Source organism: Coregonus lavaretus (assembly GCF_964263955.1).
Source record: "Coregonus lavaretus genome assembly, chromosome: 25".
Taxonomy (NCBI): Eukaryota; Metazoa; Chordata; class Actinopteri; order Salmoniformes; family Salmonidae; genus Coregonus; species Coregonus lavaretus.
The window spans coordinates 36,518,064-36,533,048 of NC_140012.1; the positions used below are offsets into that span (position 1 = coordinate 36,518,064).

Here is a 14,985-nt window from a genome sequence, read left to right on the forward strand (position 1 = left end):
TGTAAATCAACCCATATTTATGTTTATTTATTTTCCCTTTTGTACTTTAACAATTTGCATATAATATGACATTTGAAATGTCTTTATTCTTTTGGAACTTTTGTGAGTGTAACATTTACTGTTATTTATTTATTTATTATTGTTTATTTAACTTTTGTTTATTATCAATTTCACTTGCTTTGGCAACGTAAACATATGTTTCCCATGCCAATAAAGCCCTTAAATTGAAATTGAATTGAGCGAGAGAGAAAGAAAGAGAAACCAGACCACTGAGGCCAAAATACCAGAGGAACCAAGCTGGAACATTTCAATCTACAGACAGAGGTCATGCTTCTCCCCCTCTCTCTCTCTCTTTCCCTCAAACGCTGCTTTCATTCTATCTCTTTACAAGGGACGAGGTAAAGGTCTGTCGTGTGTGTGTGTGTGTGTGTGTGTGTGTGTGTGTGTGTGTGTGTGTGTGTGTGTGTGGAGGTTAACCCCCATTAGATTATTTACGGTTCTCAATCTGTCTGGTCAGGCCTCAGGACACAGACACCTATGGTACTGATAAGGAGAAGTACATTTATCCACACACTGACACAAATATTCCAACAGAACACTCCCACAGACCACAGATTACTTTAAAATCTCATTTAACCCCCTAGAGTCGATTGAATCACCAGTGTGTCAAACAAATCTCCATCAAAATCCATCATTTTAAGTTGGAGATATCTGTGTTGGAAGAGCGGTGTTTGTCAGACCATGAGACATCCCGAAAATCGGTCTTCTCCCGAATACGTCTGTAGCGTCCGAATGGTTTGACTTACAAACTGTGACCACTCTATGGAAAGGGGAGACTCTCACAAACACGATGGTGGTCTCCACTTTGCTCTATGTCCCCCACAAGTGTCAGAGAACTCGTCTGAAGTCAGTACGTTGACTTGCCAACTTCTGTTTGTAGAGTCCAAACCATATAAACTACAAACTAATGTGACCCCACCGGTAAACATTTTCTATGGAAGTATGAAGGTAGTTTTGTGCCTACCCAAAAAAGGGGTTAAATATGTGTAAAAAAATACATACAGTACATTAGGAAAGTATTCAGACCCCTTGACTTTTTCCACATTTTGTTACATTACAGCCTTATTCTAAAATGGATAAAATAAAAATAAATCCTCATTAATCTACACACAATACCCCATAACGACAAAATGAAAAATTTCCAAATGTCTTAAAAAGAAAAAACAGAAATACCTATTTTACATAAGTATTCTGACCCTTTGCTATGAGACTCGAAACTGAGCTCAGGTGCATCCTGTTTCCATTGATCATCCTTTTGATGTTTCTACAACTTGATTGGAGTCCACCTATGGTAAATTCAATTGATTGGACATGATTTGAAAAGGCACACACCTGTCTATATAAGGTACCACAGTTGTCAGTTCATGTCAGAGCAAAAACCAAGCCATGAGGTCGAAGGAATTGTCCGTTGAGCTCCGAGACAGGATTGTGTCGAGGCACAGATCTGGGTAAGGGTTCCAAAACATTTCTGCATCATTGCAGGTCGACCAAGGACACAGTGGCATCCATCATTCTTAAATGGAAGAAGTTTTGAACCGCCAATACTCTTCCTAGAGCTGGCCGCCTGGCCAAACTGAGCAATCGGGGGAGAAGGGCCTTGCTAAGGGAGGTGACCAAGAACCCGATGGTCACTCTGACAGAGTTCCAGAGTTCCTCTGTGGAGGTGGGAGAACCTTCCAGAAGGACGATCATCTCTGCAGCAATCCATCAATCAGCCCTTTATGGTAGAGTGGCAAGACGGAAGCCACACCTCAGTAAAAGGCACATGACAGCCCGCTTGGAGTTTGCCAAAAGGCAGCTAAAGGACTCTCAGACCATGAGAAACAAGATTCTCTGGTCTGATGAAACCAAGATTGAACTCTTTGGCCTGAATGCCAAGCGTCACGTCTGGAGGAAACCTGGCACCATCCCTATGGTGAAGCATGGTGGTGGAAGTATCATGCTGTGGGGATGTTTTTCAGCGGCAGGGACTGGGAGACTAGTCAGGATCAAGGGAAAGATGAATGGAGCAAAGTACAGAGAGATCTTTGATGAAAACCTGTTCCAGAGCGCTCAGGACCTCAGACTGGTGCGAAGGTTCACCTTCCAACAGGACAACGACCCTAAGCACATAGCCAAGACATGGCAGGAGTGGCTCGAGACAAGTCTCTGAATGTCCTTGAGTGGCCCAACCAGAGCCCGGACTTCAGCCCGATCGAACATCTCTGGAAATACCTGAAAATAGCTGTGCAGCGACGCTCCAAATCCAACCTGACAAAGTTTGAGAGGATCTGCAGAGACGAATGGGAGAAATTTCTCAAATACAGGTGTGCCAAGCTTGTACCGTCATACCTAAGAAGACTTGAGGATGTAATCACTGCCAAAGGTGCTTCAACAAAGTACTGAGTAAAGGGTCTGAATACTAATGTAAATGTGATATTTCCGTTTTTTATTTGTAATAAATGTGCCAAAATTTCCACAAAACTGTTTTTGCTTTGTTATTATGAGGTATTGTGTGCACATTGATGAGTAAAAAAACAACAATTTAATCTATTTTAGAATAAAGCTGTAACGTAAAATTTTTGGGAAAAAGTCAAGGGGTGGTCTGAATACTTTCCGAATGCACTGTATATTCTCTGTGCTTTCTTATATCTCTTAGATATAGGACAAACACCTCAAAACCTTGTTTCTTATGATATATTCTTTGACTGTCTTTTTTGCCATTTATGAATGTGTTATTCAATGCGTTTTCTCTGAGCTATAGTAGTGATTGCCAAATTCAATATTTTATCAAATACATATAAAATACATTTTTTATGTTCTTTTTTCATACCGAAAGTGGTCCTAAAATTCAAAATCAAATAGCTAAATTATTTATAGTAATCTCATCTTCAAAAATTATATATGTCAGCTTAGTGCCTGAATGTATCTCACAGGAGAAAGCATTCTAGCGAGTGAAACAGCGCCCCTCTGTCTCGCTACGTGTAGGCCATCTATCTGATAATGTCTGGTCCAAACAAGTATGACTTTGTTGCCGCACGTAGCATTGAATGCAAGGGAAGCCAGAGAGCATTTGGCCTCCCTTGACAAAAAAAAGGTATAAAAACAACTTGAATTGTTGCATGTCGTTTTGTTGTCTGCTAGCTAGCTAAAATTGGGCTTTTTCTAAATTAGCCATGGATGGAGATAAAGATTTGCACTTGTGGTTTACTTAATTCTCCGCACTGGCCAATGATTATAACGGCGATTCTGATCCGAACATTAATTCCAACATTGTTGTGCCCCCTGGCCTGAGAGGATGGAAGTTCAATATGTACAGTAGCTAGATGTAGAAGGCTAATGTTAACTAGCTAACGTTGCCCATGAATGGAAGTTAGGCTAGCGAGCAAGCATTTTAGCCAGGTAAACATAAAGGCGTGTACAGTATGAAATAGTGATAGACTGTTTCATCAGCATGAAAGACAGGAGGATGGCATTGGCGTTTCTCTACAAGTAGGGTGAGTCAACATGCTTTTCTACGCGCACCCACACACACACACGCACACACACGCACACACGCACACACGCGCGCAAACTGAAATCAGAAACATGGACAGCCACATCATATTTAGCTTACGTTGATTGGACTATATAGTTTTTGGTATCTTTTAGTTGTCACTGTATTAGACTAAGCAGAGGTGATTTGATGATGTTGAAATGTTGAAGTTGAAATGGTGCTGGAATGGGGGGGGGGCTTGGCTTCCTCAGTGATTTTACCCATGCACCGCTACTGGTTCACGGTAAGAGGGTCTTTCATGGTTTACTGCTGCGTGACAGGAGATACACGCAGGCACACGCATATGGTGACAGGAGTTAAGGTTTTACACACAGTTCATATGGAGCAGGGTGCTATCAACACCAGAGTTGTGATTTTGATTTCCACATGTAACAAATATACTGGAAATGTGGTAGTGTGTTAGTTCCTTATCCAAACAGAGGGGTTAACACTATCTACACTGACTTAACCTATGAAGAGCTTCTGAACACAAAGATCTGGTCCTGTGTTACAGATGTCAACCAATGCGTTGGGCTTTGATGAGCACTGACTGATCTCTGTGTGTGTGTGTGTGTGTGTGTGTGTGTGTGTGTGTGTGTGTGTGTGTGTGTGTGTGTGTGTGTGTGTGTGTGTGTGTGTGTGTGTGTGTGTGTGTGTGTGTGTGTGTGTGTTTGTGTGTGTGTGTGTGTGTGTGTGAATTATGGATCTGATGAGCAGAGGACTGTCACTTCTACCGGCTGTGGTGTGGTACCAAAAACAGTGCAGGCATCCCTTGGCTCATCAGAAGCCTCCTTCCTAAGTTTGAGTTATTCACTGCGTTAGCACACTCCGCCAACCCTGATGTTCTAGCAGTGTCTGAATCCTGGCTTAGGAAGGCCACCAAAAATTCTGAAATGTCCCAACCCCAACTACAACATTTTCCATCTAGATAGAACTGCCAAAGGGGGTGGAGATGCAATCTACTGTAGAGATAGCCTGCAGAGCTCTATCATACTATCCAGGTCTGTGCCCAAACAGTTTGAGCTTCTACTTCTAAAAATCCACCTTTCCAGAAATAAGTCTCTCACTGTTGCCGCTTGCTACAGACCCCCCTCAGCCCCCAGCTGTGCCCTGGACACCATATGTGAATTGATTGCCCCCCATTTATCCTCAGAGTTCGTACTGCTTGGTGACCTAAATTGGGATATGCTTAACACCCCGGCCATCCTACAATCCAAACTAGATGCCCTCAATCTCACACAAATGATCAACGAACCTACCAGGTACAACCCTAAATCCGTCAACATGGGCACCCTCATAGATATCATCCTGACTAACTTACCCTCTAAATACACCTCCGCTGTCTTCAACCAGCATCTCAGCGATCACTGCCTTATTGCCTGCGTCCGTAACGGTTCCGCGGTCAAACGACCACCCCTCATCACTGTCAAAAGCTCCCTAAAACACTTTAGCGAGCAGGCCTTCCTAATTGACCTGGCCCAGGTATCCTGGATGGATATCGATCTCTTTCCGTCAGTAGAGGATGCCTGGTTGTTCTTTAAAAGTAATTTCCTCTCAATCTTAAATAAGCATGCCCCATTCAAAAAATACAGAACTAAGAACAGTTATAGCCCCTGGTTCTCCTCAGACTTAACTGCCCTTGACCAGCACAAAAACATCCTGTGGCGTACTGCATTAGCATCGAATAGCCCCCACGATATGCAACTTTTCAGGGAAGTTAGGAACCAATATACACAAGCAGTTAGGAAAGCAAATGCTAGCTTTTTCAAACAGAAATGTGCATCCTGTAGCACTAACTCCAAAATGTTTTGGGACACTGTAAAGTCCTTGGAGAATAAGAGCACCTCCTCCCAGCTGCCCACTGCACTGAGGCTAGGAAACACTATCACCACCAATAAATCTACAATAATCGAGAATTTCAACAAGCATTTTGCTACGGCTGGCCATGCTTTCCACCTGGCTACCACTACCCCGGCCACCAGCTCTGCACCCTCCGCAGCAACTTGCCCATGCCCCCCTCCCGCTTCTCCTTCACACAAATTCAGACAGCTGATGTTCTGAAAGAGCTGCAAAATCTGGACCCCTACAAATTATCTGGGCTAGACAATCTGGACCCTTTCTTTCTAAAACTAGCCACTGAAATTGTCGCAACTCCTATTACTAGCCTGTTCAACCTCTCTTTCGTAACGTCTGAGATCCCCAGAGATTGGAAAGCTGCCGCGGTCATCCCCCTCTACAAAGGGGGTGACACTCTAGATACAAACTGTTACAGACCTATATCCATCCTGCCCTGCCTCTCAAAAGTTTTTGAAAGCCAAGTTAACAAACAGATCACCGACCATTTCGAATCCCACCGTCCCTTCTCCGCTATGCAATCCGGTTTCCGAGCTGGTCATGGGTGCACCTCAGCCACGCTCAAGGTCCTAAACAATATTATAACCGCGATCGATAATAGACAGTATTGTGCAGCCGTCTTCATCGACCTGGCCAAGGCTTTCGACTCTGTCAACCACCGCATTCTTATTGGCAGTCTATATAGCCTTGGTTTCTCAAATGACTGCCTCGCCTGGTTCACCAACTACTTCTCAGATAGAGTTCAATGTATAAAATCAGAGGGCCTGTTGTCTGGAGCTATGGCAGTCTCTATGGGGGTGCCACAGGGTTCAATTCTTGGGCCGACTCTTTTCTCTGTGTATATCAATGATGTCGCTCTTGCTACTGGTGACTCTCAGATCCACCTCTACGCAGACGACACCATTTTGTATACATCTGGCCCTTCATTGGACACTGTGTTAACAAACCTCCAAACGAGCTTCAATGCCATACAACACTCCTTCAGTTGCCTCCAACTGCTCTTAAACACTAGTAAAACTAAATGCATGCTCTTCAATCGAACGCTGCTGGCACCCGCCCACCCGACTAGAATCACTACTCTCGACGGGTCTGACCTAGAGTATGTGGACAACTACAAATACCTAGGTGTCTGGTTAGACTGTAAACTCTCCTTCCAGACTCACATTAAGCATCTCCAATCCAAAGTTAAATCTAGAATCGGTTTCCTATTTCGCAACAAAGCCTCCTTCACTCATGCTGCCAAACATGCCCTCGTAAAACTGACTATTACCGATCCTTGACTTCGGCGATGTCATTTACAAAATAGCCTCCAACACTCTACTCAGCAAATTGGATGCAGTCTATCACAGTGCCATCCGTTTTGTCACCAAAGCCCCATATACTACCCACCACTGTGACCTGTACGCTCTTGTTGGCTGGTCCTCACTACATATTCGTTCCCAAACCCACTGGCTCCAGGCCATCTATAAATCACTGCTAGGCAAATCCCCGCCTTATCTTAGCTCATTGGTCACCATAGCAACACCCACCCATAGTCTGCGCTCCAGCAGGTATATCTCACTGGTCATCCCCAAAGCCAACACCTCCTTTGGCCGCCATTCCTTCCAGTTCACTGCTGCCAATGACTGGAACGAATTGCAAAAATCTCTGAAGCTGGAGACTCTTATCTCCCTCACTAACTTTAAGCATCAGTTGTCAGAGCACCTTACCGATCACCGCACCTGTACACAGCCCATCTGAAATTAGCCCACCCAACTACCTCATCCCCATATTGTTATTTATTTTGCTAATTTGCACCCCAGTATCTCTATTTGCACATCATCTCTTGCACATCTATCATTCCAGTGTAAATACTAATTGTAATTATTTTGCACTATAGCCTATTTATTGCCTTACCTCCATAACTTGCTACATTTGCACACACTGTATATATATTTTCTGTTGTATTTTTGACTTTATGTTTTGTTTTACCCCATATGTAACTCTGTGTTGTTGTTTTTATCGCACTGCTTTGCAATATCTTGGCCAGGTCGCAGTTGTAAATGAGAACTTGTTCTCAACCGGCTTACCTGGTTAAATAAAGGTGAACAAATAAAATACAAATAAAATAAAAAATAGGCTCATTACAGATACGGTCTGAGGAGTTCAGAGGTCAGGGCGGATCCAAAGCCACAGTGACAAGTGCAAATTGGACACTGCAGTCAGTGTCAACACCTCCCCCAAATCACACACACACACACACACCTTCCATCCACCGACACACACACACACTTCCCCCAAATCGCTCCAGCAGTCCAAGATTGTCCAATAAACCTTGTCCAGACAGGCTGTGTCCTCTTTTACATCTTCCCCCCTTTCCTCCCTTCTCTTCACCCTCTATTATCCCCCCTTTCCTCCCTTCTCTTCACCCTCTCTTATCCCCCCTCTCCTCCCTTCTCTTCAAGTCAATGTAAAGGCCTGTACTCTGCCCCAGTAGCTGTCTACCCTAATACCACACTAACATCAGCCTTAACGGTACTTGTTCAATCACCTTGATGACTATATAATGGTCCTGGAGTATGGAGAGTTTCTATTGTTAACTAACCTCTCCATAGAGACCAATAACCTTCTACATGATCTGCACACACAAACACACACATTTACATCATTTAGCAGATGCTCTTATCTAGAGCGACTTACAAATTGGTGCATTCAACTTATGATAGCCAGTGGGACAACCACTTTTTAATATATATATATATATTTTTTAATGGGGGGTGGGGGAAGAAGGATTACTTTTATACTAATCCAGGTATTCCTTAAAGAGGTAGGGTTTCAAGTGTCTCCGGAAGGTGGTCAGTGACTCCACTGTCCTGGCGTCGTGGGGGAGCTAGCAGGCCAGAGGTGGATGAACGTAGTGCCCTCGTTTGGGTGTAGGGTCTGATCAGAGCCTGAAGGTAAGGAGGTGCCGTTCCCCTCACAGCTCCGTAGGCAAGCACCATGGTCTTGTAGTAGATGCGAACCTTAACTGGACGCCAGTGGAGTGTGCGGAGGAGCGGGGTGACGTGAGAGAACTTGGGAAGGTTGAACACCAGACGGGCTGCAGCACACACACACACAACTTTAAACGCTTGACTATCAAATAATATAATCTACATGACATAGGCACAGACAGACAATTTACATGTCTAACCGCCAAAGAGTGAACGTCTACAAAGTACTGTACATCACACATTTAGAGATGCACAGAAATCCTTCCTGATTTAGCAAGAAGGTTTGGGGCATGAAATCACATTACAAATCCCAGGTAGATCAGCTAGTATACCTGACCTACACATGAATAAACTAAGTGAAACACATAAAACCCACTTCAGTTTAACTCTACTCACAGTGTGAACGGCCGCTCATGTAAAAGACAACCATACAATCGCCACGTGTGTGAACATACAAGCAGCCCTGACATACACTTCTGGTACAAAAAGGAGTTCTTAGAAATGAAATACGGAATGCATGAAATATGCAGTCAGTTCTGACACAAGGGTTTCTCTCCTCTTCTCTCTCCTCTATTCCCACAACATATTTTATTCATCTGAGCTATTCTAGAAGCTGATAGAACAATATATTGCGTATTTTCCACTACTCTACTCCTCACCACTGATATACAGATTAATATTTTAAAAGGACGTTCAAAAAGGGAGAAACCTATTTCTCTCTCTCTCTCTCTCTCTCTCTCTCTCTCTCTCTCTCTCTCTCTCTCTCTCTCTCTCTCTCTCTCTCTCTCTCTCTCTCTCTCTCTCTCTCTCTCTCTCTCTCTCTCTCTCTCTCTCTCTCTCAATCCCTCCAAGCTCTCCTTCCTCTTACAAGATGTCTAGCAGATCTGCTAGCAGGCAGGACACACTTAAGGAGCAGATTTTCTTAATTTTCTACTTGATTTAATAATTAGGTGAGAGAGGCTCTGCAAGAGTGAGGGAGGGCCAGTGCAGGAGAGAGAGAGAGAGAGAGAGAGAGAGAGAGAGAGAGAGAGAGAGAGAGAGAGAGAGAGAGAGAGAGAGAGAGAGAGAGAGAGAGAGAGAGAGAGAGAGAGAGAGATGATCCAGTCTGCAGAAAACCCAGTGTACCCAAACCAACAGAATGTAGGCTAACATTTCTTTACATCTCGTCTAGAGGGAGTTGAATTAACAATAGATTATTTTGCGATCCAGAAGATGCAAGTATGCAGTTAAATTCAGCTTGAATATACAAAGGCAATACCACCACATCAATTTGACATTTACTGATTGAATCATCTCACAGTAACATTTAGTCATATTAGACAGGACATACAGTCATAACGTCAACTGTTAGCTGTATTAACCTAAACTTAATCACTTGAGCATTTCATACATTTCATTCATTGTCTAGCCACATTTTACTGTGAGCATGTATAGACACACACACAAACACACACACACACACACAATACCAGCTGTAGAAATGATGGACATGTGAACGGCATGCATCTGCTCCTGCTCTTTCCAGTCCCTCATGCCTATTTATACATGACTGGAATGTCATTGCGCACACGCACACACACACACACACACACACACACACACACACACACACACACAGAGAGAGGTATGGTATAGCACAGAAGTAGATACTCACATTCTCTCTGTGTTGCGGGGTATATTCCGGGGCATGTTTTTGATGCCCAGCCCATGGCAGTCAACCGTGGTGCCACTGCAGGTACACAGGGCAGGGCATGCGCTGGCATAGCCTGTCACCAGGGCACAGAGAACCAGCACACACACCCAGTATCCAGGCAACCTCCCCACGCCTGCCCCAGAACAAGCTCCTCTCCCGGGCATGATCTCCACCACTGCAGCCTCCTGCTTCTCTAAACCTGGCTCCAAAAAAACCTTGTTTTCTCCTTCTTTCTTTCTCCCTCTTTCTCCTTCTCTCTTCAAAACCCCAAAGTCCTACTACACAGTGCAACTTTTCTACAGTCAGTGTGTAGGCTCTTGTAGAATGAGAAAGAAATCTAACTGTTCCAACAAAAAATTGGGCTAGAAATAAGTCCTCAGTTGGTAACAAAGCAGATGAGATGTTTTAAATGTGCTGCAGTCTCATTTTTCTTCTCCTGTTGGTGTTTTCTGAAAGGCTTGATTTTCTTCTCTTTTTCTCTCCTCCTTTCCTTGCAAAGTGAACTATCCACTTCTCTCTTCTCTTTGTGGAGTTGTTCTGTTCTGCACTCGTTGGCTCACGTCTCTCTCCGTCCCGCTCTACTCTGCTTGTCTGATGAGGGGGGAATGGGGAAATAGCAGAATGAAAACAAGTCTCTCTCTCTCTCTCTCTCTCTCTCTCCTACACACACAGCAGTCATCCATCACTAGGATCTACTAATAGCAGACCCCTGACTCCACCCCTCCCCCTCTTCTCCTCCCTCCCTCCTCACACACCTCCCTTCAGAACCCTGCATGAACTCTCTCATTCAATCTCTCTCACACTATCTCTCAATCTCTCTCATTCTGTCTTCTAGTCCCTCATTTTCTCTCTTATTCTCACAACTCTCTCTCCATCCTTTATTCTGTTTCATTCTCTCCCTCCTGTCTATTCTCTCTCTCCCAGGCTTGCCTCCAGGCAGCCCCTATAGAGCAGGGAGCAGTGACCTGTGTGACACTGTTCAATTTCTGTCCCCAGTGTGGGGGGGGGGGGGGGGGGGGGGGGGGGGCGGTATATACAAACAGCATTTACATTGATGACATCACCTAACAAGGACTTGGACATTAGTGGACTGTTGAAGTCCTTAGCGGTGGCAAGGAGGAGGTTAGTTTCCAACCTCTCTCCACTCAATGAAATAAACACTTCTGATTTAAATACACCACTGTCTTGGCTTGGCCTGGCTCAGCTTGGCCTGGCTCTGCACAGCTCACTGTGTCTAACCCTCCACTTCATCTCTTCCTGCCTGCGCTGTGGTGGAACCATCCTTCCCAGGCCTAGCCAGCCAGACACCACACATCGTAGAGAGAGAGAGCTCCATCTGGCCCAGAAAAAGTGTTAGTGGGGTCCTGATTACAAGGTAGAGGGTGGTGTTTAGGGAGTAATGAGGGAGTCTCTCTCTGTCCCTCTCTCTGCTCCCTCCGCTCTCTCACAGAGCTGTAAATGAAATGCACAAAGATACACAACACACACCTCTGTTTGTCTCAGACGTCAGAAGGGATGACACCAATTTGCACTTAAGAGGAGAATTGTCAAACAGCAGACAGAACCACAACTCATATAAGAAATAAAGGAAGCAAACTGGAAGTCTCAGGAACATTTGTCTAACTTTATTTTCTGTAGTAATTGTGTAGTAATTTAGTAGTAACTAGAGCTCACCAAAGAGAGAACATAGAGTGGTGTGAAGTTTTATTTTGAATCATTTTAAAATAACACTATGTATACTTTGGTGGTTGTGTGTGGATAATGCATGGTTGAATGGGTCTAACCTAGAATGTCTACAGTTAAGAACAAACTGTGTCTGGAGAACCCATTCTAAATAAAAACCCTGAGTTTGACGTGGTAACTATGTACAGTAGTGAACATTGGTATGTCCATCACGGTCGCTGCTGTCCTGTTGTGCATTTACAGGACCTGAGAGAGAGAGAGCAGGAACCTGCTATACTTACAATACACAATACAACACAGATGTCCACAACGTATACTTACCATACCAAACGTGTAACAACACAGACACCATAATGACTCACACATTCCTCTCCTCTGCATTGTGGATGACTTCTCATCTTTCTTTCATCCCCCTCTCCTTACTCACAGGGCTACCAGGAGAAAAGTCAACTGGAGACACAAATAGTCACATTCCAGGAATAAAAGTCTAAATTAAACTGAAAGGGAATGATTTGAGTCACTTCATGTTCACAATTTCATAAACTGCCAGGGACAAGATGAACACACTTATTGAGATGTATATTCACTTTTTCTCAACATCTCACAGTTATATCAAAGTAGAGACAGTGTTCTAAATATTATATACATGTTTCCAACCTGAAAAATGTATTTAAGAAAATATTGAATGCTAAACATCCAGCGGTGGATTCAGGTCATCTTTACAAAAGGCTGAGCGTTTGCATCTCAAGTCCTCCATCTTGTGGTTAACAATTCAACTGCACTCAGTCACTACAGACCAGTGACTAGTTCCAGGAAGTTCAGAAGACAAAACACATCAAACTCACTAAATACCTATAAATAAATGAAATACTCAAACATGTACATTAAAAATTACCTGGCCATGTTGTAAACTCTTCAATCACGGTCAACCTTCAGCATGACATTGTCTCAGTTTAAAACATGGCCTCTGTTGATGATCAATATTTCACACAACCAATAACAACAACAGGAAATACATATGTTTCTTTGATTATCTTGTAACGTCAGTTTGTTGCATAGCTTCACATTAGCACCAATAATGACAGACATTCTGTTGTACATGGTGCCCTCCCAGACCCAGTAGCATGTAACACATTCACAGATAACAGTTTGACACAGAGCTCTGAAGCTCAATAGCCAGATCAGTATCATGGCATCGTTTCACGTTGTAATGCTGCTGACACTGTAAGGAACATATACAGGCAAATGTTGAAACTAGAAAAGGAAATCCTGACATGGATTCAAGTTATTCATATTCCCACAACAGTCCAAAATTAATGTTAGTAGAAGATTTATGTGAAGATATGGTTGAATCTAGTCAGGAATCAGAGGTCAATATCTTTGAATTTGAAAATAGGTAGAAACAGAATACCAATGCAGATAGGCCTATACATGTAACAAAACTAGAAAACATTACATTAATATTGTAGCACAGACTGCATACCAAAACATTTGTTTGTAACAGTATCAAAACAAAGAACATAAAAAAAAGGATATTCCATAAAATATTGCATAAAACATAAGTAAAAGAACAGAATAAAACCATATGATCATTAAGACACAGTGGTTGTACTCTGAGACAGTAAAAAACACAAAGAAAAGATTTCAAATGAAAAAAGTTCAATAGAGAGAAAATCAAAGTGTTGGAAATAAAGACGTTGGCTAAAGTACTCCCAAAAAATAAACGGTGAGTTCACATTAGTTGTAATAACACTACACCATTAGCTACTTCTAGACCTCACATCTTGGGCCCAGAGGTTTTCCTTAACACGTGACCAAACCATCTAGGGCCCAGAGGATTTCCTGACCAGGAACAACCCTAGTCATTGCCCAACATTCCATGTTCCAAGACTTCCCTCATCTCTCCCTCCATCTTTCCTTCACACTCATCCCAGTCTCTCTCCTCAGTCTCAACACATTAGAACAGCAACATTGATGATTCTACTGCCTCCACAGCTACACCAACTGGAATACATTAGACTATCTCAATGAGACCTACAGGCTTAAATAAAGATTCAATAAAAGATCTTCAATCACACCTCAACGTTACTACTTTACTAATAGAATTTTAAGGCCCTCAAAACACTTTGCTTAAATTACCAAGTCTAGAGTCAATCTGAATTAAACCATCACTTTGTAATTTACTACAATGTAGCGTAAACTCCCTAGAGATCCAGCGTATTCCTACCTAACTGAGAAAATACTGCCTACAGCCAAATAATACCAATATTTGATACAAATAAAAACACTATTTGTCCACATTGCATGCTTTACACAGTAGTAACATTAACTCAAAACGCATGCAGAAGTTTAAGACAAGTAAAACACAATATATAGGTTGTAGTTTAGTTCTCATTGGTTGTTCTAGTCAGTCTTCATAACTCTTACTTGACCTGAATGACCAGGTGTAAATGAGATGTGTCGTCTCTTTCCAAACAGAACAAGGAAGAGATTAAACGAATTAAACTGTATTACATTTAGAACGTATTAAAACCTTGTAGAGCACTGTTTTGGTGCTTAGCACACTGGCCATGAATGGCAATAATGGTTTTAAGACACTTTACACATTATTTGTCTTGTACATTACTTTGTTAAAAGATTCATTTTAAAACCATGTTAGAGAAAATGTTGTTGTTTTAAAGGGGAATGGAAACACTAGGATTTAGAAAGCCAGCTAACTGTAACTCGCCATATTGGCATTGTTGCGTCACTGGCAGGAGAACATTTATGAACTCCCAAAAATGGCTGAATTTACCGAGTAGCTCAGAGTCTGAGAATTAGTTTATTACAGAGAATTAAATAATGTTAGTTAGGGAGCCAATAAACCTACTGAAGCCGTTCATGTTTGAACCGATCGTTTCCCCAGATCAAAGAGTTTGTTCTCGTATCAGTAACAACACAGACATGCCGCCTGAAACACCTCAGCTAGAGGTTGGCGTTGCCAAACACAAACTGGTGTGAGTGCGGATGCTGCCAGATAATGGCTAGAGAGTATGAGTGTGTGTGTTGTAGAGAGATGGTGGTGATACAGCACAAAATCCCAGCGGATGGTGGCTGTATTACATCCAGTCAGAGGTTCCTGTAAATCTGTCTGGATGGCGATGTATTTATTGGACGTGTCACTAATCCTTATGAAGGACTTCCTGGCAGAAGAGGTTACTCGACCAGTC

General features: G+C 42.9%; 1 protein-coding gene across 1 annotated transcript in view; it reads right to left on the reverse strand.

Moving 5' to 3' along the window:
* LOC311100898 (slit homolog 1 protein-like) overlaps nt 1–10,257 on the reverse strand; it is a gene marked incomplete at both ends in the record, with an annotated part of 199,253 nt that extends 188,996 nt beyond the window's left edge. The window contains one exon of the mRNA XM_084141886.1: nt 10,055–10,257. Coding sequence (XP_083998012.1) covers nt 10,055–10,257 — 203 coding nt within the window. The remainder of the gene's footprint in view (nt 1–10,054) is intronic.
* Between the last annotated feature and the right edge of the window lie 4,728 nt (nt 10,258–14,985).